Below are 27,187 nucleotides of genomic sequence, written 5' to 3'. Positions count from 1 at the left end.
TATGATCATACCCATTTGGTCTCAGTTCCTGGTTCCCAACAAAGGGTTTTTTCTCTGATCCTTGTAATCTTCAAAAAGGTAACAGTGTCTTTGAGTATGTGAATCAGATAACATTGGCTGAGGGGCTGGATAGCTTCAGGATATGGTCTGTTTGCCAGAAAAACCAAGGCATGACTTCCAAAGAAAGAGAAAAGGGTCTGAATATTGAGTTAAATCACTAATCACAATTATGTCCAGCTATGCTTACATAATGGAACTTCAATAAAAATTCTAAGTGACCGAGTTCCCAGCCTTTTAGGCTGTGAACGTATCCACACTACGGAATAAATGCTCTGGCACTTCAGAGCCTTTCAGAGCTTGTCTTACGTGCCTCTTCATCGACTATGAATTTGTAATCTTTGTAATATCCTTTCTAATAAACCAGTGATTACAACTGAAGTGTTTCCCTGAGTCTTAAAAGTCATTATTGCAAGTGTCTGACATGAGAAGGGAGGTATGAGACCTTAGATTTGTAGCCAAATTGGACAGAAGTGTGGGTACGCTGGGCACCCAATACATACCACTGAAATGGGGGGGGGGCACAATCTTGTTGCATAGTTAATGTCAGAATTGAATGAAATATTAGGACACTTAATTGGTGTCCACAGAGAATGTGAGAACTGCTTATTGTAGAAGACCCACACACTTAGTAGCAGAAGGGTTCTGAGTGGAGTAACAAGTTTTTAATACTGAAAGTTTCTCAAGTGGAAAGTGGGAAGTCCGGGAACCACAATGGCTTTTGACTTCTCAACAGCAGCACAGGAAGATAAAAGATGAGCAAGTAATACATTCAGAATAATGGTGGAAAATTTTATTATATAGTTAGCCAAACTGTCAATCCACTATGAGAGAGAATAAAGCCATTGTCAGGCATGTAAGATCTAACAAAACGTATTTCCATGCCTCACTGCATGGAAAGCTACCGCACAACATATTCCAGCAGAGAAGCTCTGGGTTAGAAAAGCAGAGGATACAGCACGGCACAGAATTTAAGAGACCTTTAGATACTGAGAAAGGAAGATTTCCCAGGATTCACTGCTGAGCACCAATGTATAGATAGGTAGAGCCACATTAAGGTAGTCACAAGTATCTAGAATCAATTTTTCTCTAAAAGATTAAATCATTAGAATACCTAGTAGACTTAAATATATTCAGACCAGTGAATCTTTAAATGAGGTTCATTTGACAATGACAAACTGTAGTTATCCCTGCAACCCTATCAGGGAGTCTGCAAGATCAGAAATACATGTGTCATGATACCACACACTATTTTCCTTTTATAATCTCACAAGAAAACGGTGGAATTTTCCAGAGGCGAAACGGCACATGACTTAAATGCAGAAGTAGATATGAAAAACCAGCTGACTCCTAAAAAGCCAACATGAAAGATATTTGAAAATATATAAAACAATACCTACCACTCTTCATATTAAATTTTCTTTGTTTTAGAAAATATAGTTATGTTGCATTAAAGATGTTATTGATAATGGCATGAAACAGCTTCAGTATTTTTAGTGTATTAATAAGTATTGTTAGCCAGATATGTAGTGCGCACCTTAATCCCAGTACTCAGGAGGCTGAGACAGGAGTGTCAACAAGGTTCAAGGCCAGCCTGGGCTATGTAGTGAGACCTTGTTTCAAAGGAAAAAACTCAATAAATATTGTTTAAATTTCTCCATTTTAAACATAATAGAGTAAATGTAGTAAATATGAGCCGCGTAATCAAAATCTCTTGGGATATTCCATATGTTAAGAATGAAAAGCAGTCTTGAGACAGAAAAGCTTGAGAACCACCTATTTAGACAACTACTAAAGATTTGGGGTGAAACATTAAGTAGGCTGAAGCAAACAGAAAAACACAATGATAAAAAGCACAGTAAGCAAGGCAGAAGTAGCATGTTAGAAAGAGAGAGAAATAGGGTGGAGGCTGGTGTTTCCCCTCCACGAGCCCCGCAGCCAGGTGCAGAGGCAGAGCCCTCAGAACCACACTACGCAGTGAGCTAGAGGCCAGCCCGAACTATGCAGCAAGACCCTGACTCAAAACCACAACAAGGGAAATTCTTTTTAAACCCTGTAAAACTATTTCACTTTAATTATACATAATTAATTATGTATACATAATTGTATTAAAGATACAAGCTAAAAATAAAAAGAAATTAATACAAATAGGTATTTCAGTATTTCCTTCCCACTTGGAAAACCTCTGCATTAACAAAATCCTTCCTATGGATGACAACCTGTGGCCCTGGAGCCTTTCACAGTAACACGTAAGTCATACATTTATGAACGGATGAGAAAGTGAAGAGAAACAAAGCCAGGATCCCTGACGCACAGGCCTCTGGGGTTATGTTTCTAACCTGCGATCATGTAGGCAGGATCTCATCTGTTTAGGACGGACACAGATATGGCCAGGTTATCTTCTATTTCTCACATCTGTATTTTTTTCTGTGGGAAAAGAACAGAAGGTGGAAATTGAATAGATGAGCTTATAAGAAGAGATAGCAACTCAGTTATTATATTCGGGGATCACCATTTTGGTAAATCTAGAACTTTGTATTTTGATTTGAGAAGTTAAAGATGATAACACGTGTTTTTCGTTGCGGGTGGGGAGCATAAAGGCAGCGCAGTGGTGAGACCGCTGAGCAAGGGTGTAAGTGGCTTGAAGAAAGTCACTGCTCATTTGAGAAGCACTCATAGGAAGATGCAGTAGAGAGAGTGGTTTGTGGCCCCAGCTCTGCCACTTACTGCCCTAGTCACATTCTTTGATCTCAATTTCCCGTCATATAAATGGGCTGTGCTTGATAGTCTCTAAGACTATAATTGTCTAAAAAGTGTATGTTCTAATAGCAATATTCTGAATACCAAAGATAGGTCAGACTGATCTAGGTGAGAAACTCTTTCATCCTTAAAATAAATAAAAACAGTTTGGAAGAAAAAAATAATATTTAATTTGGGCTTTGAGATTCACGAATTAAATAACATTGAACGCTGTAGGTTGATTAAAATTGGTGTGCCAGGTCAGTCTTGCCGCACACAAACACTGCAGTTTTATGTGAGCTCCTTGTCAACAGCTTCTCTGCTTCCCAGACTCCTGCGTCACATGCTGTTTTCTCTTCCTAATCTCTATTTAGGCACCAGTGTGCAAGTAATAAGCAATGATGCCTATCTCTTACTTTTCCTTAGGTTCAATTTTATAGTTTCTACTGCAATTATGTTGCTTTACTGAGGATAGCTAAAAAAAATGACGTGCAGCTAGAGGTTGTAAATGCAAGATAAATGCTTGATTACCTGCAATTAGGAGTTCCCGAAAATAAATACCAGATGACAGTTTGCACTATTCATCAAAGAGCATTAACAGAGGTGAGAGGAGGTAAACTTTTTCCTTTTTAAAAAACAATCAAATGAAGAAAAGTCATCAATAATGCTACCACTTAGAGATAACTACCTTCAGTAGATTGCAACATGAATAGCACTTTCCAATTCTTTTTCACGGAAGATACAACAAATGAAATGGCTCAGAGACATATACCAAAAGCTTAGATACACATACTTACACATAAAAAAATTTCACGTTTGCAGAATTTAGAAAAAAGATGACATAAAAGTAGAAGAGATTGTTGGAGAAAAGGAAGGGCATTGGGGGAGGGGGGAAGCCAATAGGGAGGGGAGGGGTAACCATACTATATACATACACGAGAATGCCACAGTGAAGGCTGATACTCTGCATATTATGCACTCAGGACAAGAGGTATATTGCAATAGCTATAGAGATGGGGGAGACCCAACACCTGCTGAAGATGATACCAAGGAAGAGAGGAAGAGAAAGAAATTACCTGGCTTCTTCCCCCCACGCCTGCCCCCTGCATATCTCCTATTGATGAAGGTCGGGCACAAAACCACAGACAGAAGAGCCTGGAAAAAACAGCTTGCAGAGGGCATGCCCCCCAAAATCTGAGCAGGGATGGAGAGGCACACACGAGCACACTTCACTCAGCTCGCTATTCAGTATCCCTTCTCATCCTTTTCTGCTAGTATTTCACTGTCATAAAACAACGTCATGCTTCTATCCTTTACAAAAAATATTACACAGATCTTTTCTACAAAGATACTTTTACCCTCCCCCTAAGAAAGAACATAAAACCTCATGTGTCACTTTATGTACATTAAGCCAGGGTCAGGGATTTAGCTCAGCGGCATAAGGGCTTACTTTGCAAGTATGAGGTCGTGAGTTCAATCCCTGGTACCAAGAAACCCCAAACCAAACAAACAAAAGAAGAATATCGGTATGTACATTAAGCCTAGGATCTCCAAAAGATACGCAACCCATCAGGTCTAATTTTTGTCTCTTCGTACCTGGTTATCATTGACTAAAATCTATCACCACCCAACCTCTTTATGAAAAGTTGCAGGAAAATGCGGAAGAGGCTTGTAATGACAGGTGAAATATGTATATGTAAAATGACAGTCCCAAATTCTGTATCTGGTCACAAAGCCACGGCTACCACCTTCTTCTTCCATTACCCATTCCAGTTACCTTCCCTCTAAGCAGAATTTCACGGACTGGGGGATTCTTCACCAAGGAGAGGGACCCAAACTTTCATTCTTCATGGGTTTTGATCCTTAATCATCTTGACAATGGGGAGTTTCTGTTAATGCCCCTCGTCCACACTGACTGTTCCTGTGAGCATTAAAGTATTAGAAGGCGGCCAGTGAATCCCTGATTGCAGTCTTCTCTATCCCCATTGAGTAGAAACCCTCCAGTTTAATAGAACCAATTATTTTGACTCCTGATGCGAGCTTTCCGCTTGTGAGAATGAAGACTTCCAGACCAGAGGAGCCAAGATTACAAATATGAGAAGCTAAACTGTTGCAATAGGTTATTACTGAGGAGAAGAGCCCTTCTCCTCTACGCTTTGGTTCCTAGCCTGGGGATCTTAATATGAAAGTAGGTTCTTACCAGGAGAGACAATATAACATGATAACTGCTGTTTCTAACTATATCCTGTAACTTGTTGTCTCCCAGCTGGCACTGTATCTGAGTCTTCCGCAGACCACTCTGCCATTATATCAGGCCAGTTGCTTCTGGATAGTAGGAAATAAGGGAAGCCAGCTAAATCCCTTGGTAAAATGAGTTCTGCTATTGGAAAATATGTTGTGAAGGATACTTTGATGGTGATTAGGAATGCAACAGTCCATGCAAAGTGGTACTTACTGATACAGGGTGGGCAGAGAAAAAGAACACAGATTCAGAAAAACAATCCAGTGAAGACCAGTTTATGCTCACAAAATGATAAGAAAGAATCAACATAACTGACCTACCACCAGGTGGCTGGCTAATCCAAGGGAACATGAGAGGTTCAGCACTGGTCTGTGCTGCTGGGATATGGTTCACTTAACAGTAGCAGAGGTTAGATCAGTCTAGATGTGAGAAAATCGATGTAGCTGAGCCTAGGCATGGCCTACATTCCTAAGAGCATGAACCCACCGAGTAAGCACGGAGCAGCTGAACAAACAGCGACTGACTTGTATACACAAGACGGTCATGCTATCTGCTCCACTAATCTGGATTCCTCCTGTTGACTATTCACATTGGATGCAAATGTCCTTATACTCGGTTTTAGGTTAGGTTTCTCAGAAGTAGAGTTTGAGACAGTGGTTTGTATACATGTGATTTTTGGTTTTCTGTTTTGTCTTTTTGAGATAAGGTCTCACTATGCAGTTCAGGCTGACCTTGAATTCACTTTATAGTCCAGGCTAACCTTGAACTCTTTGTGATCCCCCTGCCTCAGCCTCTTGGGTGCTGGGATTACAGACATGCATCACCATACCCAGTGTGATTTGTTTTTAAAGCAATCTCAGGAGAAACTGTAAGAGAATGAGAGAATCAGGTTAGGTAGGAAAATGGAAAAGTGCCACAATGTGGTTCCAGGTAAGCCTAACATGGGGAGCACACTGAACGCACAACTGTCTCAGCGTGCAGCAAGGGAAAGGGTTTTTCTACGTCACTGGTGTTGGTGTTAGGATAGGGAAAGCAGCTGAATTTCCAGGTACCTGTGGGTTAGGGTTAGGGTTAGGGTAAGGCAGCGTCCAAGGTCCCAGGGTAATCCCCCAGATGAAGCTGTGAGTAGGATGCACTGTTCAAAGGGACATCTGCACACATGGAAACAGTAAAGAGGGGCTCATTCCCGGTGGCCTCCAGGCCTCCTGTGAATCTGCTTACCCATCTTCAGCTTCTTCAAAACCATGAAGCTACTTAGAAAGAATTAGCTCCTTTGGTCTTGCTTTTGAGAATGCTTACATGAAATTTGAAATAGTTCTCATTCTGGGGCTAATTATTTCCCATTCCTGAGACAAAATTATTTTGTGAATTTACCCAATGCTCTGTGACTCTGGAGATTTCTTGGTCCGGGTGATGGAACGGGCCCTATTTCTGGCCCTGTGCGAGCTCTGAGCACTGTTACCGATACTTCTGAATACTTCTTTCTGTGACCTCGGATTGTCTCCTCAAACATATGGGTCAGTACTCAACAGAGTACTAGAAGATAGCCCTCTACCAACCTTTGGGTTTCTCCCTGTGTGCCATTCTGTCCTCGGTGGCAGTCCGCTCTGAGAACTCCAGCTGCTTTATTCTCTGCCAGATTCTCCACACTCTCAACTCCAGGAATCATCTGGGTTCCACTGAGTTTGTTTCCTGCAGCAAGGCCACCTGTTTCCTCTTAGGGATCTCTTTAGCTGCTTGGTATCCAGTATTTTGAAAATCATTGTTTTACGTGTATTGTCTGGTTTAGGACTGTTTCAAGCAGGAAGATCAATCTAGTCTCTGTTATTCCAGCTTCACCTAAAGTGGAGTGTCAATCTACCATGCCAGAACTTGGGACACCAACCAAGAAATCAGTGATCCAGTCTTCCTGGTGAGCAATGTAAGCTGCATGCACACCAAAAGGAAAAAAGCCAGGGTCTCCTGAGAAGCTGCCATGCTGGAATTTGGGGGAGCAACCAAGCAATCAACCATCCAGCCTTTCTTGTAAGCATTGCAAGCTGACCAGCATGAAGGATGCAAATCAACTGCCCCCCGTTAGTACCGGATGGTTCAGAGGACAGCCTGGGTTGATAGCCACTAAGGCACATAAAGCAACTAAATGCATGTATTGTTTGGTTGATTATGCAGCTCTGGGGCCAGCAGTCTGAGCATGTCTCCAGAGGATGACAGTATGCCATACAGCAAATATGGGGATTTCCTTCTATCTTGTCTTTGAAGTCCAATACTGTTTTTACTGTTGTGCTTTGTTCTGATTGTTTTGCTTATTCAGTATTCTGTTTTGTGTTTTGTTTTTGGTTTGATTTTGCTATACCTGAAGGAATGGACAACTGCTGTGAAGATAACAAGATACACTATGATAGCTATTATTGTTTTCCTGGTATCCTGCCAGTTTTGCTGCATTGTCTTGATTGGCTTTGTTGTACTTAACTATCTTTAAAATAAAAAAAAATTAAAAAATAAATAAATAAAAATACAGTGGAGTGTCATTTTTATGAATTCCTTACTCCTATTTTCCAAGGTTTAATCTGTTACTTTATTAATCTTTTTTTTTTTTTTGGTCTTTTTCCTTTTTATCGGTACCGGGGATCGAACTCATGACTGCCTGCTTGCAAGGCAGGCGCTTATGCCGCTGAGCTAAATCCCCAGCCCCTACTTTATTAATCTTTTGAGCTCAGTGTTCATGTACTATCATTCTTATTTATACCGATATTCTTTCATCGCAGTTCAAACCACAACCTATAAATTTTACTATATAAAGTTCATCTTATCATTGCTTTGTCTCCTTAAAGAAAATATTTTTGGGGCCAGGGGTTTAGCTCAGCAGCACAAGCACCTGCCAGGTGTGATAGCTCGGACCCTGGAATAAAATCCAAGGAAGCAAGAAATTAAATGTGGGGAGCAAAGGCTTTATTTAGGCCAGGCTTGGCGATGAGTCTCCGGGAGCCAATTTGGAGACTGCGCACCCTTGAGACTGGAGAAGGGGATTTTAAAAGCTGGAGAAGGGGCGGCGGTGGGAGGGGGGGAGGAAACCCGCAGAGCTGTCAAGCTGTTGACCCAAATCTGGAAACTGTAAAGCTGTCCACTTAGTTCTGTTACTCCCATCCTGCAGATAAGCATTATCTTGGAATAGCACATCTGCAACAGCATTTGGAGAAGAAGGTAGAAAGTTAATTATCTCTGGACAGCTCGTTAGTGCTAACGTGAGAAGGGGCTGAAAGTTACAAGAAGTTGAAACTTAAGTTTTTAAAAGGATTTGGAACTTAACCCTTTTGGTGCATTAGGGTTAAGCCACAACATTTTTGTAATTTCTTTGAAGTTAAGCATTTCTTAAGAACAGCACAATTAGCACATTTTATGACAGACTACCACCGGGTAGGGAAAGGGGGAAGGCAGTGCAGCGCATTACAGAACAGAAAATATGGCGGGATTACATTCTTTGGGGAGAGCAAGGTCAAGTAAGGGTTGTGCTAACAAGCAAGTCTCCCTGCATACAAGCAAGTTTAGATAAGAAGAAATCCTGTTTTCCTCAGCAGAGAATGGGGAAGCCTAGGAGTAATTAACAACTCCTGTTAGCTTATCTTAGCACCACATCTGTTATTTGTAGAGGGCAACAATGGTTAACATATCAATTAGGTAAGGTTTTACAATTCTTTACAGAGAAGAGCATTGATTAACATATCAATTAGGTCATCCAGAGGGAGAACGAAAACATACACACACACACACACACACACACACACACATGGTATGGCCATGTTACAGGTAATTTGCTATAATACAAATATAATGAAGCTATTTTTCTTAGAATACAACACCTGGCAAATGCAAGGTCATGAGTGCAATCCCCAGTACCAAAAAAAAAGAAAGAGAGAGAAAGAAAATATTTTTTAAACTCCAAACGATTAGGGCATTTACTGTTGGATCATTTACACCATTGTTGTTATTAACATATTGTTTTTTCAAATTATGATAGAAAGCTGTAGAGAAGGTACAGTGGTAGATGCTTGATTTAGAAAGCCAGGGTTTAAAACACTGCTCTTTTTTCTGGCTGTATGATCTTGAGTCAGGTATTTAACCTAAGGTTCAATTTTACATTTGAAAAATTTAAGTAGTAATACTTACTTCATATAGTTGCTCTGAGATTATAAAGTAATACATGTAAAACCTGTAGGACACTGTAAACATTAAACAACCTTAGATAAAACTTTCACGTTTTGTTTGGGGTGTTTTTGTTTTGTTTTGTTTTGTTTTACAGTACTGGGATTACACTCAGGCCCTTTTCACTAAACTATATCCCCAACCATTTTATTCTTTTTACTTAGACAGGCCCTCCCTATGTTTCTAAATTGCCCAGGCTGAGCTTGAATTTATAGTCAGCCCACCTCACCCTCCCAGTGTGCTAGATTTACAGGTGTATACCACCATGCCAATTTTTATTTACAATTTCTGCTTCAGGGGATTAATAGTTTCTTTGGGGTCAATTTTTAATAATGAATTCCCAACTGAAAGAAAGAAGGGATGTTCTCAGTAAGTAGAAAGTTCAGTGTTGCGTGAGATGGTATTTGCTATGGTCTGTATTTGGAACATCTTCCAAAGACTCATACATTAAAGGATTGGTCCCAGCCTGTGGTGACACTGCACTGGGAGGTGTTAAACCCTTAAGAGATGGGATCTGTGCTTGCTTTAGCAGCACATTATTAAACCAGGAGGCAGGACCCAATGGAAGGAAGTTTCGTCTTTGGAAGCGTGCTCTTGAAGAGACTACTGAAGCTACAGCTGTTTCCTCCTTTTCTGTTTTTGCTTCCTGGGTGACATGAAGTAAGCAGCCTCTTCTGCCATCCACTGCCCGCCATGATGTTCTGCGCCATTACACACCCAAGGGTAATGGGACCAAGTAACCATGGATTGAAACCTCTGAAACCATGAGCCACAGTAAATCTAGTCTCCTTTTATTTCCTCAAGTATTTTGTTATGGTGATGGAAAGCTGCCTAACCCACTCTTTATCCCCAGCGACACTGTCCCTGTAGCCCCATTAGAATTTGCTTGCTGACAGCTCCCTTCAAGCACCTATACATCTCCCTGATTCTCTCCCTGAAGCTTCCCTGAGGCAGTTCAGTAGCATTTGCAATCTAAAACCCTCAGAGGCAATTCTCAACCAGGAAGAGACAGAAGACAAGAGATGCACACGCTCCAGCTGTGCTGTGTCTTGAAAGCTCGGAACTAGGGTTTCCACATGTTCCTCAGAGAACCCCTGGAGGGTCTGGGCTTCAGTCACCCACATAAGAAACCCATTCTACATATCCTGAATGGGCTTTTGCCTCTTCTTGCCTCACTGTTCCCATTTCTCCTTCTGTACTTCCCGACATCATTTCCTACATAAACACTGTCTTTCTGGACAAGCAGAAATACAGATATATATACATTTTTTCATATATATATTTTCATGTATATATTTCATATATATTTTTTCATATGTATTTTTTTAAGGAATTATGTTGTTTAAATTCTCTAAAGTAGTGATTCTTTTTTTTTTTTTTGTCTTTTTCTTTTTTTTTTTTAATCGGTACCGAGGATCGAACTCACGACCGCCTGCTTGCAAGGCAGGTGCTTATGCCACTGAGCTAAATCCCCAGCCCCTAAAGTAGTGATTCTTAAATCTCATTTCGTATTATAGTCAATGGGATTCAAATGCATCAAAATTTCTGGGAATTGTGAATTAAAACCCGGATCTAGATTTAGTAAGAAAATGCTTTATGTGAAAGGATTATTGCAGGGGTATGAGGAGGAACTATTGCAATAGTGAGAAAAGGGCTATTACAAAAGTTTACTAAAATTGGAGGAGGATCTGACCTACCAGGAGGGGCATCCTTTGGTTATCATTGGTTTTGCAAGCACAAGCTAAGTAGACTTTACTGAGGAAAGGAAAACTCCTAGACCAGGGAAAACAAGATAGATATGCAGTTTCCATCTTCTGTGGAGAGGCGCTAGCATCAGGGCTTCTGCTGAGGGTTCTGTTCTAGTAGAATGACCAGTCCCCCAAAGTGACCTTCGTAGGAGGGGTTATTATTAGGTAGACTGGACTTGGTGTACCAGTTGCTTTCCAGACTAGTCAGGAAAGTTGGCTGTCTTGCCATTGGGGTAGCAAGGATTCGGCGTGTCAAAGGTTCTGTTGACCTACCTATCATCAGGATCATCCAAGCCCTTACTGTCCAGACTTTGAACTCTGCCCTTGGCCTACTTATTCTGGTATTTTGTTTTAACAAAAATCCTACTGAATCAGTTTAGTCAGAACCTACCACCCTTGGAATCTCATGACCCTGAATATCTTATCACCCTGGAAGTCTTTGGCCAGAATTTTGCTGGATCAGTTGAGAATTCTCATTATCCCTGATGTATCCTTTTAGTAATTTTCCTTCTACTGACTAACCCTCCAGCTCCTCAGGCATAAATATTCACCTGTTCTTGTTGTATTCAAAAGGGAGCCTAAGTTTGTCTTCTAACAGATCATGTGGGTAGCAGAGTGTTCTGATACACCAAGTCCAGTCTACCTAATAACCCCTCCTATGAAGGTCACTTTGGGGACTGGTCATCCTACTAGAACAGAACCCTCAGCAGAAGCCCTGATGTTAGCGCCTCTCCAGGGAAGATAGAAACAACTCTGCATATCCATCTTGTTTTCTCTGGTCTAGGAGTTTTTCTTTACTCAGTAAAGTCTACTCCTTAGCTTATGCTTGCAAAACCAGTGGCAACCAAAGAATGCCCCTTCTGGTAGGTCAGATCCTCCTCCAATTTTAGTAAACTAGGCAATTTGCCAGTGAATTGTTATTTGGTCTTTGACACCATTCACTTTCTCAAAGTTGACATGTTTTTCAGAAATCCATGTTCATCGCCCAGAGTATAGTACACCTTTTTAAGATGCAAAATATGTCGTTCACAAACTGGAAAAAAGTTGAGATCTAAAGGGTAGGTGGGAAAGGAAAAAAAAGTACTGGGAACTCTGTTACAGACCAAATTCTTAGGCAAATATGCTTTGGGGAAAAATTTGGGGGGATTGTTCTGTAAATTAGTTCCCTGAACTACCACTGCCCTAATTCCCTAAGACATTATTTTTCTTTTCTAATCTTGTTTTTTGAAAAGCCTCATAAACATAGCTGGGGCTGCTGTCTCTCCCCACTCATTCCTGCTTCCTACCCTACAAAAGCTGAAGCAGGACTTAGACAAGAAGACTGCACAGTTCACCTTTGGCTGGTGCTGTGCACACTCTGGAACTAACACACAACTGAACCTGGCGTTTTATCTTGTAGGGCTTTCTTGGCCTCAACGTAGGGCTGTATCTCTGTGAATCTCTCAGCTGCAACTCTCCTGAAGAGGGTGACATACTCTGCTGCCTGGCCCCGTAGACCCCTCAGTTCTGGGTCATGATGGGTCATCATGATATACCCACATAGTCTTTAGTATTTCGGGACACTTCACTCTCCCAGGTATGTCTTCTTGAGCAAGACTTTCCATGTGTTTCACATTCATCTGGTCTTAGAAAAACCTCACCAAACCTTTTCTTTCTTTACCAAAAGAAAAAATCTCTGCGAGTACCATGTTCCCAGCACTCTTCTATTTCTACCACCAAAGTAGTTAATGTAGTTGGATCCATTTCTTGCCCTGTAGATCTGAGATCCATTCAACTGTTCACTTATCAAGCTCTCAGGATGGTCTCACTGAAGGCCTACCTCATTATACTCAGGATGAGAGAGCACATCCCCCTGGGGAAGAAGAGGTAAGGTTTACAAAGATTTCCAAAGAAATCTTTCTATCTCTCTTCTGACATTTTTAGTATCTCTGAGCCTGCTACATATCTCAGAACCACTTTTTAGGAATATTTACTTGCTAATCTGTGCATGATCTTACACTTCTTCGGACTTGCTTATTAATCATACTTCCACCTTAGGCCACACTGAGGAAAAAGCTCATCTTATACCATTCCTTCAACTATCTATGTATGGCAGTATCATGCAGTATCTGGCTGTAACTCTATGGATCTATTAATAACTGCAGTCCTTTATAGTCTGCCCTAGTCATTTGCTTCAAGAATGATCAATAAATATTCTTTTGCTGTGTTCTAAGTTAACTGTTAAGTATATCTGCAGAATGAATTTCAAGCAAAGGAACTACTACCTCACTTTCTAGAGAGATTACATTGACTCCCCACCCCATGTATAAAATCATGGCTTTTCTGCGTAACTGAACTTAGCACCTTATTAAATTTCTGAATCTTTTCCAATCTGCAGGTGAAAATGGCATCCATTTAAATACATATTTTCTTCATAATAAATAAGCTCACACACATTTTCATACATTTTAAGCCATTTATTTCCTTTTTACCAGAGATGCTTATGCATGTCCTTTACTTTTTTTTTTTCTATTATGTTTTTTGGTATTTGTCTTATCAGCTTGTAAGCACTCTTTGTATTATTAAGGAAATTGGTCCTTTGTCTTGTGTGTTGTAAATATGCTTTCCCATAATGGGCAGGGGCAACCATTTAGAGGGGGTTCAAGATAAGCACAGTACAACTCAGTGGGTTCAGACCACAGCTGCCTTTAGTACCACATCTCTCGCCTCCTGCCTACTGGATGTAAACAAGTCCTTACCTTCTCATTCACAACAGCTTAGCAAAGAAGATCTAATTGAAGTGCAAGGAAAAGGGAGCATTGGACAGTCACCATGGAAACTGCCCCTCCCACAGCATTTACCATCCAAAGGTTTCTACAGGCATTCATGTACAACAAATTAGCAGAAGAAAGATTTCCAGACATACAACTTAATTTTGAATTCAGTATGAAGGTGCTTAAGAGGCAAAAAGAGTGCCTGTTGTTTCTTCAGGGAGATTACTAGCAAAAGAATTGTCTTCAGCTCCAGCTTCTGTGGCAGGATAATTCGTTGCGACATTAGAGTATATTTTGTTTTTGCTGTAATTTTCTTTCCTTCCTCATCCTCTGCTGATGGTTACTGTTTCATAGTGTTAGCTGGCTACAGGAGTGGTTTACATTGCTGGGCAAAGCAGAAGCTCCTTAAAGACCATGTCTCATCTTTTAGTGGAAGTCCAAGCTCACGCTGGTAGTCAAGCTGGAAATCTGGGTGTGGTGGGGAAGCTGGGTACAACTCAGTTCTCCTTAGAGGCCACACGAGGAGTTAGTGAAAGCAGGAGAAGTTCTCCAAGGATGAAGACTGTTGCACACCACTGGAAACATACAGGGTGGTGGCGGAACATGATCAGTGACAGCCAGCTTGCTGAGAGAACCAGAGCATCAGTCACTTGGATTCCCAGTTCCAATAAATCCCACTATGATGGAAGAAAAGACAAGTGGCCTGTCACTTCCAAGGGATCATATTTCTAAGACACTGGACACCTCGACCCTAATCACTGTGGCCCAAGGATTGTCAGTGTCTCTCAGTATTCGATCTTGGTATATATGATTGTCCTTGTGGTAGATAAGGGTGGCCAGGGGAATGTTAATTTACTGATAATGAATTTTCCACCATTTTGATTCACTGGCAGCTCAAAATTATATTTAACTTTTAATAAGTAAAATTAATACTATATGTCTTTGGGCTACTATTTTAGGAAGTCTCAGCCAATTCAGCCTCAGTAAAGCCACCATAAAAGGGCACATCGGTGACAAAGCTTTTGTTTTCCCTTGGTATTACTGGAGAATTGCTTCCCTGACTCCATTGGATGCCAAAATTTTTAGACATTAAGATGCCATTAATTTTTAGACTTGTAGAAAATACAAGTATCTTTGTATAAAGTAACAGTATTTGCATAAAACCTATGCATATCCTTTTATATACCACTTTAAATAATTTCTGTATTACTCATTATGCACAACAAAATAGTTATACTTAACCATTTAGGGAATAATGACAAGAAAGGGAACTATATTCCTTGTGATTTCCCATTGGATCAATATTACCTAAGCAATAATACCTGTAAACTTATTGATTAATTGATTACAGTTCTGTCCTGCCTTGCCTCATAGTTTTGCTCAATAAACACCTTTGAGAAGGTGGGTTGGTGGGGAACCCATCTTCTGGGCACTCTGCTATCCCTCTTAGAAGCTTTCTTCACAATAAATTCTTCCTACTCTTAAAATACAAAGAAGAAAGAAAGAAAAGAAAACTACACATGATCAGTAGAGGTACAATTAATTTTTTTCAAATACTTATTATGATTTGAGATTGGTTGAATTCACAGATGTGAAACCCACTGATCCATAAGGCCTACAGTACTTACGAATGCGTAAATTTCACTTTATTTAAATTTATTTCCATGATATTATAGCATTTTATGGGAAAACAAAGGTTTCCCAAAAGGCACTTTGGTTATAGTTTTTTATTAGTGGGAAATAAAGCATTAAACATTTTAAGGTCTCACAGTCACATTAGAGCCAATGAATTTCTAAATCAGGCAAGACGTGGGTGATTCTCTACTGCCCTCCAGTGGGAAAGCCAGAGACAGGCGCACACATTTCTACAACAGAGAATGTTTTAGATTGATTCCAATACTGGCATGCCAAAAAACAGAAAGGGTTAAAAGAACTGAGATAAAAGGTTGCTGGATGAGGTTGCTGGGTGCATGTCTGTAATCCCAGCACTCGGGAGGCTGAGCAAGCAGGATCCCCGTGAGTTTGAGGCCAGCCTGGGCTACAGTGAGTTCAAGATCAGCCTGAACTAGACAGTGAGGCCCTATCTCAAAAACGAAAGAACTGAAGGCTATTTTCTTCCCAACGATTTCAGAAATAAATGAACTTTTGAATGGTAAGTTATTCAGCACTATGACTTATCACTTGGAAAGGAAAATGCAAAGACTACTTAAAATAGGTCTTTTTGACAAGAAAAAAAACAGCATGCAATTTTGGCATAAATATCTTCACCACTGAGTCTCTGTATTTAATTACACGACCATTACTTTTGCATAACTATTGAATGATAACCTTATAAGTCTATTATGTATCATAAAATATTATTTCTTACCAGAAGATCATTAAAGAATTACAAGGAAATTATGTAATTTCCTTATAACTTAAATCCATGTGAAGCCAGGTGTGATGGCACATACCTGTAATTCCAGCACTCAGGAGGCCGAGGGAACAGGATCACTGTGATCAACTTTTCCATGAATCTGATTGATATCTACGATAGGTTTGCATTAAAAAGTTTATCTGATGCCTTAAACTGATGAGTAAGAAAAAGTTTATCTGGCACTTCTACATTACCTAAAAAAAGATGTGCTTAAAAATTTTTTTTTAAAAAAAAGAGGTGCTTTTAAAAATCCATCTTTAAAGTATCCAAATGAGTAATCACTAGCAGACAGTGGTGGTTGCAAACCAAGGCTATATATGATTTTGTGTTTTAAAACAAAATTTCAAAATACGTGAATTCATCTTTTAAGAAAAAAGATTCACATTTTCCCTTTGGTGAACCAGATAGGAAGTCCACAGCAGGGATATATAACCATAGTGCATGTGCCTTGAGCTCCATGCAGCCCTGCAAGACCCTAAATCTGCTGGGCAGCGCTCCAGCAAGGTGCTGAGTAGGAGAGTACACAGGACAGTGCTGACTCTACTTCCGGTGCCCACCGCACAGTCAACCAGAAACTCTCACATCTTGGACATTACATGTGTTTGTGTAACTTGACCAGTAAAATGCAGGATTGCCGCTAAAAGTATTTCGGCTTACCTTCAGCTATGTGTGCCTGAGAAGATAAGTACTTACTGTTACGAAGCAGACACAAGTTTTCTTATTTAATTATTATACTTAGGTTGGCATTATTTTAATATTATAATAGAAAATATTTTAAAACAAAGCTTTGTAATTCACATATATTAATGGTATGTTCTATAAGGCAACCCTAAAAGTTGACAGCCAGGGTCCACAACATGGTACAAAGACCTCTTAGGGTACTTTCATTTTGTTCACAAACTGATTGGACATGGGGCCAGAAATATAAAGACCAAGACAATCTGTGAAAACGCCTTAACGGGTTGCAAGCCTCTTCTAGGCCATAAAGGCAAGAGGCAAGAATAACAGGAAATCTCAAGCTGATCTGAAAGCTTTTAAAAGTGATGGCGCCAACATTACCTAAAACGTCTGAGACAGTCTGTCCTAGGAAATCACAACACTTCAGCAATGTCTCCAGGCAAGGTGATCATTAAAACTAATACCTAACATATATAGAATACTTTCTACTTAATGGTATTAGGTAGTGTTAACATTGCCTCATTTAACTTTATAAAATTCATGTGAAGCCGGGCGTGATGGCACATACCTGTAATCCCAGCACTCAGGAGGCCGAGGCAGCAGGATCATTGTGAGTTGGGGATAAGCCTGGGCTACAAAGTGGGTTCAAAACCAGCCTGAACTGCCGCAGAGTGGAACTCTGGCTTAAAAAGAAAAACACATCCATGTGAGACAGGGAGATCCATATGAGACATTGTACAAATAAACTGAAGTTCATTAATTTACATAATTAACTGGCAAAGGGACAGAACAACCTGTAGAACAAAATCAAACAAGTAAAAATAAGATTAATTTAGCAGAGGTCTTCTAGAATTCTCACATTTTGAACTCACTGCATCTCTAGTATCCATGAAGGACTTTTTAGGTTGTTAAACTTTTTTTCACGTATTTCACCCAGGAATGCTTAAACAATCTTAAGCCTCAAAGAAAACAGCTACCAGGTGCTCAGTATTTCGTGTGAAAAGCTTTAATATGTCTGTTAAGACCTGGGGGTCTCAGACAAATGATGTGTCTTCCCAAATGCAAAGGCTGACTGACGACCTGAGTCCAAGGTGTGTATGGAAGACAGACTTAAGAGAACTCCAAAGGCACATTACCATCACTAAGCACTGGGTGGGACTTGGGACAGGTTTTACAGACTCACCCCAGTACCCCTAACTGATGGGTATAGAAATGAAAATACGAATCCTCAGCAAAGGATGACACACTTTCTGTGTTGCTTAGGGATCTCCGCATAGTCTTCAAAAGCTGAAAACAAGCATTATCAATTCTTTCAACACTTGCTTTCCGAAGACGTGGGAGGTGCTAGGTTAAGCAGCACAAGCTGGTAGGTTTAGGGTCACCCACACGGAGCCAGATCACAAGTGCTCTCTTGGCTCTGACGAGCGGCCCTACCTCCATTAGCTTTACACACGCACTACCGTCTTGTTCACAGCAGCATCTACCCCATCACCGGCCACAGCCAACAAGCCGCACCCGGAGGGCACAGCCCACCTCCCATCAACCACCCCACCCGCCCCAGCGCTACCGGAAGGGGCGGGACATCCGGCCGGGCCGGCCTTCTTCCGGAAGTGACGTAGCAGTGTCAACATGCAAGATGGCGGTCCATCACCGGCAGAACACGGCCGGGCGGAGGAAAGTCCAGGTATGGGAGCCCAGTTCCTCGGCCTTCTGGTCGCGGCCAGCAGCCCCGGGGCCACCTCCAGAGGACCGATGCTTCAGGCCGCGACCAGCTAAGGGGGCGCTTTGAAACAGGCGCGGCGGGGCGCGGCCGGCGGGGAGGGGTGGGGCCGCGGCGGTAAGAGCTCGAGATGGGGGCCGGGGCCGGGGGCCGGGGTCCGCGGGCCGCGGGCCAGGGGTCGAGAGGCAGACCCTGCGTCGCGGGGACCCTCGCAAGCGGGGTTCCGAAACCGCGCGTGGTGGCTTATAGCCGCCTTCCGATGGGGATGGTTTTTCGGGTGAGGAAAAACCCGCCTACCTGCCTCCCTTTCCCCTGCCTTTCTCCAGAGCGCCCGCATTCGCGGAGTGGGCCTGAAGCCTCCGGACGCTGCCGGGGGTGAGCAGGAGTGGAGGCCGTGGTCCCACGCGGGGGCGTGGCGCGGCGGCGCAGCACCCTCGGCCGGCGGGGTTGCGGTGGGGTATTCCGCGCGTGGGAGCCCCGGTCCTGCTCTGTGCAGAAGCCTTCCCTGGTGAAGTGGAAGCGACGTGGGAGTGTGCTGGTGTTCTTAGGGAAGATTGCAGTTACCACTATTTTGGTATTGAGTTTCAACTTCATCGTCTTTAGTGTGCATCCTTAAATCTCTTTTCTGTAACGTATTATCCGCGAATAGAGAAACACACACTTTGTGTGTTTTATTATGCCTTCCGGAGTTCGGTTTGTTTGGAGTAGGTTTCGAAGTTACTGCTACCGTTTATTTTTTTGTAACGAAGAGAGTAAGAGCGCCAGTTACAGGTGTTTGTTTGCAGGTTTATTGTATGTAGAAGCAGCAATAAGGTGCGTTTATGTGTTAAAAACATTTACCAACCACTTAAATTGACTCCCAATGGGGAAAAGGATTGAAGGGACGTAGGAATCAGTAGCATCTGAGCTTTCACTATAAAACACAACGTTATATGTCGTTCTACAGATTGAAATTAGTGTAGGTAGTGAAGACGAAAGATCATTCAGTAGGGTTATCCTAGGAAGAGCTTTGTAAACCGTAAAGTCTAAGCAGTTCACGTCTTGTTTTATTGATCACATTGATCAGTACAGTGGCCTAAGTGTCCACTAGATGGTGGGTGAAGTGAGTGACATTAATAATCTAAAATAATTTTTCCTATTAGATGATCTTTAAGTGCTTTGTCACAGAATTCAAGTAATCACAACATCCAACCCAGAAGGTGAGAAAGTCTCAGGACTAAAATGTAACACAAAATTGTAACTTACTGTTTGCTAGGCGGGCATAGAGGCACACGCCTGTGATTTCAGCACTCAGGAAGTTGAAGCTGAAGGATCACAACAAATTCAAGGCCAGCCTGAACTACATAGTGAATCCCTGCCCCACAAAAATAAAAAAGTTGTACTCTAGGCATTAGGGCAGGATACTCTTAGAGGAGTAAGGAATAGCCCTCTCAGTTCATTGGATTAAGATTTAAAAGCAGGAGTGGGACAGATAAATGAAAAGTAATTGCAGCAAGTGTGGAAAACCCAAATATTTTAATAAACTTTATGTCAGCTGGTGAATGTAGAATGAGGAAAATTATAATTCCACTCTTTGTAGGTCAGAGTACAAAACTAGAGTTTGATGTTGATCTCATCTCAAACTCAATTGTGCATGAAAGTGTTTAAGCTAGAGCATATTCATTGCCAAAAGAAACCACAAGCAATACAAAAGTACAAATTACAGTTGTCCTCTACATTTTCAAGGAAGCTATTATGGCCCGTGTGATATAATCCTAGACCAGGGTTTCTCAGTCTCTCATTCACCAATGAGTGAATTATGCTGGCTAATTCTTCCTTTTTTGTGAACGAAGGGACTCTTATGTACTGTAAGTTGTTTAGTATCATTCCTGGCTTCTGCTCATTGCATGTAGCAGCACCTACCTAGATGTAACAACCACAGTGTCTCTAGACATTTTTGAATATACCTTTGGGACAAAGTTGTTGCAGTTGAGAACCACCTCTCAGTGTTTGTGGACCTGACTTAATGATTTTTCCCTTTTAATTGGAATATATTTGGGAATTATAATAAATGCATTCTTCATGGCGAATTCATTCATACACGCTTTGCCTCTTGAGCTTTTTTATTCCTCCCTTTCCCTCCCTCTTGTGAAGCCATAGTATTTATTTGATCTTGCTTTACCAAATTTTTGAATTAACATTCCTTTTGACCTGAAGTTTCTCATTTAAAGATTTGGTCTATACATGTGTATTTTATGTCTTTATCTTATGTAAGACTGTTTATTGCCACTGTGGAAAATAAACGTCCATCATTAGACAGCTAAATGTCTGCAGTTGTCAAAGGCAAGTTATGATGCAGTCATGTAGTGGGTTAATTTACAGTTGTTAAAAAAGATAAACTAAATCTGTATAGTTAACAAGGAAACATATGTATATATAAGTCAGAAGAGCACGTCAATAAAACATGACCCAGCCACAAAGAAAGGATACTTTTAAAACGTCTGAAAGAGAGATAATGGGGGGGGGGGGGAGTCTGGAAGAGTGTCAACAGTGATTGTCCTTTTGGGATTAGATTACAGTTGATTGGTTGGCTGGTTGATTGTTTCTGAAGTACCAGGGATGGAATCCAAGGCTTTTGCACTGAGCTGTGTCTCCAGTCCCCTCCTTTTAGGCTGCTTGAGACAGTTGTTTAACTGTAATGCCATGCATTGCCTTCCACTTATTTTGACATACCATTTCCCATGGATCTTCAAGCCAACATAAGTATTCAGTTGGCCATTGGAGTATACACCTGCGCGATACTTCACGTCTTTCACTAAGAAACACTGAAGAGTGAAGACCTAATTCAACTAACTAGTTACAGCAAGAACCTGTTCCAAGTATTTGTTTCCCTAAGGTAAGAGCACCACACACTGCTGAATTAAAAAGACTATCCCTACAATTCAGGATGCTTTTTTATTTATAAGCACTGCCTAGTACACCTTAGCCACTAATTAGGTGCTAGGTAGAAGGAGCTACATTCCCAGTTATGCAATTTAGGCTTCTGCCCGTTGGTTCTCCCAAAGTTGCTTCTCTGGGTGGGGCAGGCGGTGCTTCATTTGAACCCAGGTACCTTTCTCTTTGGCTTCCTTTTTCTGATCATTTTCCTTCACACATTTCAGGAAGCTTCTTTGACTCTTTTAAGTTCTTAATATGCTCAGTACACACATTAATTCTCTCGACAAGTATCTTGCCCTTGTTTGTGGATGGCAATGCCAGCGGCATGTGGGTACCATCGTAGACTCCAGTTTTGCCGCGCTTGCCTTTGTGTGGCATTCCTTTTTGAACATTACCCATTCCATTGGCGTCTGCAATATCACCCTTTTTGTAGATTCGCGTATCTGTAGCTAATGGGTTTTTTGTTTGTTTGTTGTTTTGGGTGAAGGTTGTTTGTTTGTTTTTGAGACAAGGTCTTAATATGTAATTCACGCTGGTGTTGAACTCAGGCTGGCCTCAAATTCAGTGATCCTCCTGCCTCAGCCTCTCAGTTCTGGGATTATAGGGATTTGTCACTGCACCCAGGCTCCATGTTTTCTAGAGAGCCTGGAGAACATATAGAAGTTTTTCTCTTTATGTTTGCTGTCATCATTTTGGCAAAGTATTAGAAGATGGCAGTTGTGACAGGGAAAATAAAAGCCCCAGCCCTTTTTAAATTTTTATTTTGAATCAGGGTCTCCCTGAGTTGCCCAGGCCACACTCAAATTTTCCATCATCCCACCTCAGCTTAGCATCAGCTGGGATTATAAGCGTATACCACCACAGGGCCTTGGGGATTAGATTTCGAACACCAAATGAAAAAATATGCATCAAAAAAGATTACGTGGTTATAGGTAAAATAGGACATAGAGTATCTTTTACTTTAAAATATCTGCAACTTTAAGACCAGGCATAGTGGCACACTCCTGTAGTCCCAGCATTCAGGACTCTGAAACAGGAAAAATTGCCATGAGTTCAAGGCTAACCTGAATCCATAGTGAGATCTTGTCTCAAAAAAAAAAAAAGACTACGACTTTATAGTACCTCAAAGAATTATCCAAAACATATGAAGAACTCAAAACGGTCAGTCCTCCTAGATTTAAAGATCCAATCCAAAAATGGCCATCTAAGATGAGTACATACTTCTCAGATATAGAAATACAAACAGCAAATAAATATATGAAAAAATGTTCAGCATCACTGGTCATTCAAGAAATGCAGATTAAAACAACAACAAATTAAATCAAGCAATAATAAATGATAGAACCAGCTGTCGAGAAAAAGGAACCCTTCTCTACTGTTGGTAGGAATGCAGACTGGTGTAACCACTGTGGAAATGAGTGTGGAGTCAAAAAACTAGGACTAAAGGTCCCATTTGACCCAGCTGTTCCCCTTCTGGGTATCTTCCCAAAAGAAGTAAAAGCATCATATCACACCGATGTATGTGAATTCATGTTTATAACAATAGAATTTGTAATAGCTAGATCTTGGAAACAATGCTCATCAACTGAGGAGCGGTTAAAGAAGATACAGTATTTTTATACAATGGAGTAGTACTCAGCCATCAAGAAGAATAAACTAGAAACTTTTATAGGTAAATGGATACAACAAAACCATATTCATAAGTGAAATAAAAGAGACACGTGTAGATATTGTATCACTAGTGTGAGAAGCTGAATGAAGCAACATATGCATATGTGGGTAAACATATGTATGTGTGTGTATATAAAAATACCAGCTACGACTGATTTCTCTGAATTAATTGAAGAGAAAGGTTTGTGCTGTATTGTTTGGCAAATTGAATGCAGGTGTCTTGTATTCTGGGTGAGTGATACTGATACAGGGGAATGAAACTCCCAACCTACTATGTGTCTGGTATGAGTTTGTGTTCTCTAAAATCAAAGAGTGAATTTTAGGAACAATGGAGGTTAAGAGCAGAAATATTTATTGAGAGAAAAAAAGCTTTTGTCTGAGAGAGAGACAGAAGGGGTCCCAAGTTGGTTGCCAAAGATTGTGTGTTTTCTCAGGATTTTTATAGAGTAAAATCATAAGGTGAGGCAGGTCTAAGGTTGGGGAAAATTGGGAACTCGAAAGGCAGATGGGAATGAGGTGGGACAGAGCTATGGTCAACCAATAGGTTTAATTGTTCAGAAACTGACCAAATAAGGGACAAATGGGGACAGGTGTCACGTAAGGGGCAAGCATTCTTTATGGATCAGTGACTCTTGCCTAGGGATTAGAATGGTGACTCCTGATTTCTCTAAATGATCAAGATTTAATCCCTAAGTATTATACTTAAGGGTGTGGTTGCTTTTGTTTTGCCTTCTGTCCTGAGATCTGGCCCATAGCAAGAGATGTTTGTCCCCTCCAAGGTCATCAGACATCTGGTCCTCTGTGCTGGCTTCTTCAAGGACCCAGCCCTGTCTGACTGCCTATAATATTTCCAGGGATCTCAGGTGCCTGTAACAATATGGGGATAACAATGCACAATATATGTACTATTGCTGCCCCATGATTGATTGTTTTGAAATTTTGTTTTAGTTCATTTTGTTATTCTCCTTGAAATAAAATGGATATGAAATAATAGGTAAATATAAATAAAATTTATATAGTTTTTTGACCTTTTTACTTTACTCATAATTTTTTTAAATCCAGCATTTTGGAAAAGATACATACAGATGCTTGGTGGAGTAAACATATTTTGCCTCTTGACTGACTGTGTCTTAGACCAAAAGACAGTATCTTGAACTCTGTTGTCAACCTATGGGTCAAAAAGAGTCTTAAGATTTTTAATATTGGTAAGTAATTAGTGGAGATTATACATTAATTATGGGTACAATGAGAAATGAGTACGTGTCCTTCAGTCTTCAGTTTCTAAGGAAGTTGGAGGTGGTTTGATGGGGAAGGGATGGATTTGTGACTATTAGAAACAAGATCAAGGACCGGGAATTTAGCTCAGTGGCTCAGGCGCCTGCCTAGTAGTATAAGATTGTGAGTTTGAACTCTGGCCCAAAATAAAAAGAAACGTGATCAAGCATGTCTGAGTTCAGATATATGACGCAGCTTTTTTCTTGGAAACCAAGATATCCTTCCAGGTCTTTTCACTCTTTGGCAGTCTCATAGTGTTAGAATTTTCCCAGAACCTGCTTATTGATTGGCTGTCTGTGCTGTCGTCTTTCCTCCTAGTATAGTCTCTTCCTTCATTTGTTTTGGAATTCTTGGGGGAAAATTAGAAGGGAAAGCTAGTATTTCTGAGTTAGGAGCCGCAACCATACCCTAGCACTCGGTGATGATTCAAAATTGTGAGTATGTGACCTTCTATGACAGGTTGGAAATGACTCAAAACCTGTCTTAGCCAGGTTCACATAATTAACGGATATATATTGACCCATAGAGAGAGTGCTAGTTTGACGCAAATCTTGATCCAGCTGATTTAAGACTGTACTCTAAGAAGTAAGATAAAGGCGTCTTTAACTACTAAGCTCCGCATGAGTTGTCTTCTATTCCCAAACCCCTAGCTTCAGGCCTTCCTCTCAGTGACATGGTGGCTGCCCTTATCCAAGACCTTGTGTTCGCTCACCAGATTATCCAGTATAGCAGAGTTTCTTAAACAGATCCTTCACAAGTTCTAGATTTGAATGTCTTGTGTGTGTGTGTGTGTGTGTGTGTGTGTGTGTGTGTGTGTGTGTGTGTGTCTTTTTCATTTTTATCGGTACCGGGGATCGAACTCACGACCGCCTGCTTGTAAGGCAGGCGCTTATGCCGCTGAGCTAAACCCCCAGCCCCAATTTGAATGTCTTGAGGGAAATATTGTAGGCAGAAGTAGAGAAGGAGAAACAAAAAGCTAATGGTCTTCTACACTATTTTTCCCCTTCTCCTTAGAAATATTTGGGCCTTGTAGAGCTCAGTTTTTTTTCCTGAATCTGAGCCCCTATTCTGGATTGGTTTAATCCTTGAAACTTTTTAAAAGAAAGCAGAAGGATACTAAATTCTGGCTTTTAAAGGAGACCTTAGAAATTAGCTGTACATCCAAAGTGAATTGCTTTTTGTGTATAATGTGTAATAAAAATTTTCACTGGCAGCAGACAAAACAAGAATCAGCGGGTTTTTTCTGCAAAGAACAGATAGTAAATGTTTTAGGCTTTACCTTCTTGTGTAAAAACCATTCAGCTCTGCCATTATGGCTTGAAATTAGCCACACACAGTACTTAAATGAGAAAATGTGGCTGTTACAGTAAGACTAGTTTACAAAAATGGATTCAAGCTGGATTTGTCCCACAGCAGTTTTTTGCAGCCTCTGCTTTAGAAGAGTGTCTTTATTTTTTTTTTATTTTTATTTTCTTATTTATTTATTTTCTGTCTTTTTGAGACAGAGTTTTGCTGTGCAGTTCAGGCTGGCCTTGAGCTCACTTTGTAGCCCAGGCTGGTCTCGAACTCGCAAGGATCCTCCTGCCTCAGCATCCCGAGTCCTGGAATTACAAGCACCCTGCCCAGCTTATTTTTTTATTTTTATTTCTTTATTTATTTTGGTACCAGGAGTTGAACCCACAAGCTTGAGCTTGCAAAGCAGGTTCTTGTGCACTGAACTAAATCCCTGGCTTCCTAATTTTATTTCTGTTGTTCATTTATTTTTGGGTTTTTTTGAGACAAGGTCTCGCTGTGTGGTTCTGGCTATGCTTGAACTCACTATGTAGCCCATACTGGCCTCACTTTTGGTGATCCTTCTGCCTCCACCTCCAGACTGCTGAAATTACAGGCATGTGCTACCATGCCCAGCTAAGGCTACTTTGTTAAATACTTGAAATTAACTGATATGGGGCCAGGGATTTAGCTCAGTGGCACAGGCACCAGCCTGGCAAGCATGAGGTCATGAATTTGATCCCCAGTACCAAAAAAAGTGTTAAATTAACTAATAAATACGAACAAACAAAGTCATAGCCCATGAACTAAAAATAGCCTTACGCAAGAACTGTGTGGTTCCATTGATTAAACGTTGTAGAACTAACACAAGTGATCTCTGATGAAAACAGCTAGATTTCCTGGGGTTGGAGTGTACAGATTGACTGGGAACAGACTAACAGGATGTTTTAGGGTGATAATATTCTATTTATCTTTGCAGGGAATTGTATCACATAAGTGTGTTGATTTGTCACAAGTACTATATCTGTGATACATATTATTCTGTAAGTTTTACCTTTTAAGAACTAGAAACAAATACAGGTATTCCTGACTCACAGGAGAACATTCTTGAGTCAGATTCATTCATAAGCCAATAAAATGAGTCTGACACCATATACCTGTGAAAGTTTGCAGCTTGAAAGCTTTTAAGTCAGGGACTCACTGTAACTAGTTAATAGTATACATACTAAAGTATTTGGAGAGAAAGGCTGTTAGTGATATGCATCTTACTTTAAAAGCCATTAAAAGATGACTCATGGTTGGACAGATATGTAGTAAAGTGAGTGAAAGCTAATCAAAGGATTTATATGGTGAGTTTATGCTGTTTTTAATTGTATAATTCTTTCAGTTTACTTTTTCTAAACGTTTCAGAATAAAATGTTGTAAGAAAATGGGCTCTAAAGACTTAAAAAATGGTAAGATGGTGTTAGGACTAGAGGAGGAGGGAGTAAAATGTTTAGT

The 27,187-nt window shown here is 40.7% G+C and overlaps 2 protein-coding genes across 20 annotated transcripts in view; one reads left to right on the top strand and one right to left on the bottom strand.

The window, feature by feature from the left end:
- Positions 1-18,407, bottom strand: part of Scn11a (sodium voltage-gated channel alpha subunit 11) — a 209,677-nt gene extending 191,270 nt beyond the window's left edge. For 7 of the 18 annotated variants that reach the window (XM_063225143.1, XM_063225138.1, XM_063225142.1 and 4 more), the window contains exons 1-4: positions 18,268-18,407; positions 17,402-17,516; positions 16,193-16,266; positions 2,397-2,484 (exon numbers count right to left, since the gene is read on the bottom strand). The gene's annotated coding sequence lies outside the window, so the exon portion shown is untranslated. The other 11 variants (XM_063225146.1, XM_063225140.1, XM_063225148.1 and 8 more) reach the window with 10 other exon arrangements.
- Positions 18,391-27,187, top strand: part of Wdr48 (WD repeat domain 48) — a 47,057-nt gene continuing 38,260 nt past the window's right edge. For both annotated transcript variants that reach the window (XM_003464143.5, XM_023562590.2), the window contains exon 1: positions 18,391-18,517. In XM_003464143.5, coding sequence (XP_003464191.2) covers positions 18,470-18,517 — 48 coding nt within the window. In that variant the 5' untranslated portion in view covers positions 18,391-18,469. The remainder of the gene's footprint in view (positions 18,518-27,187) is intronic.

The sequence above is a fragment of the Cavia porcellus genome, unplaced genomic scaffold (genome assembly GCF_034190915.1).
Source record: "Cavia porcellus strain 051 isolate PalLab524CR breed Dunkin Hartley unplaced genomic scaffold, mCavPor4.1 scaffold_15, whole genome shotgun sequence".
In the NCBI taxonomy this organism is placed as follows: Eukaryota; Metazoa; Chordata; class Mammalia; order Rodentia; family Caviidae; genus Cavia; species Cavia porcellus.
The sequence above is the reverse complement of the archived record's forward strand: the minus strand, read 5'-3'. Positions and strand labels throughout refer to the sequence as shown.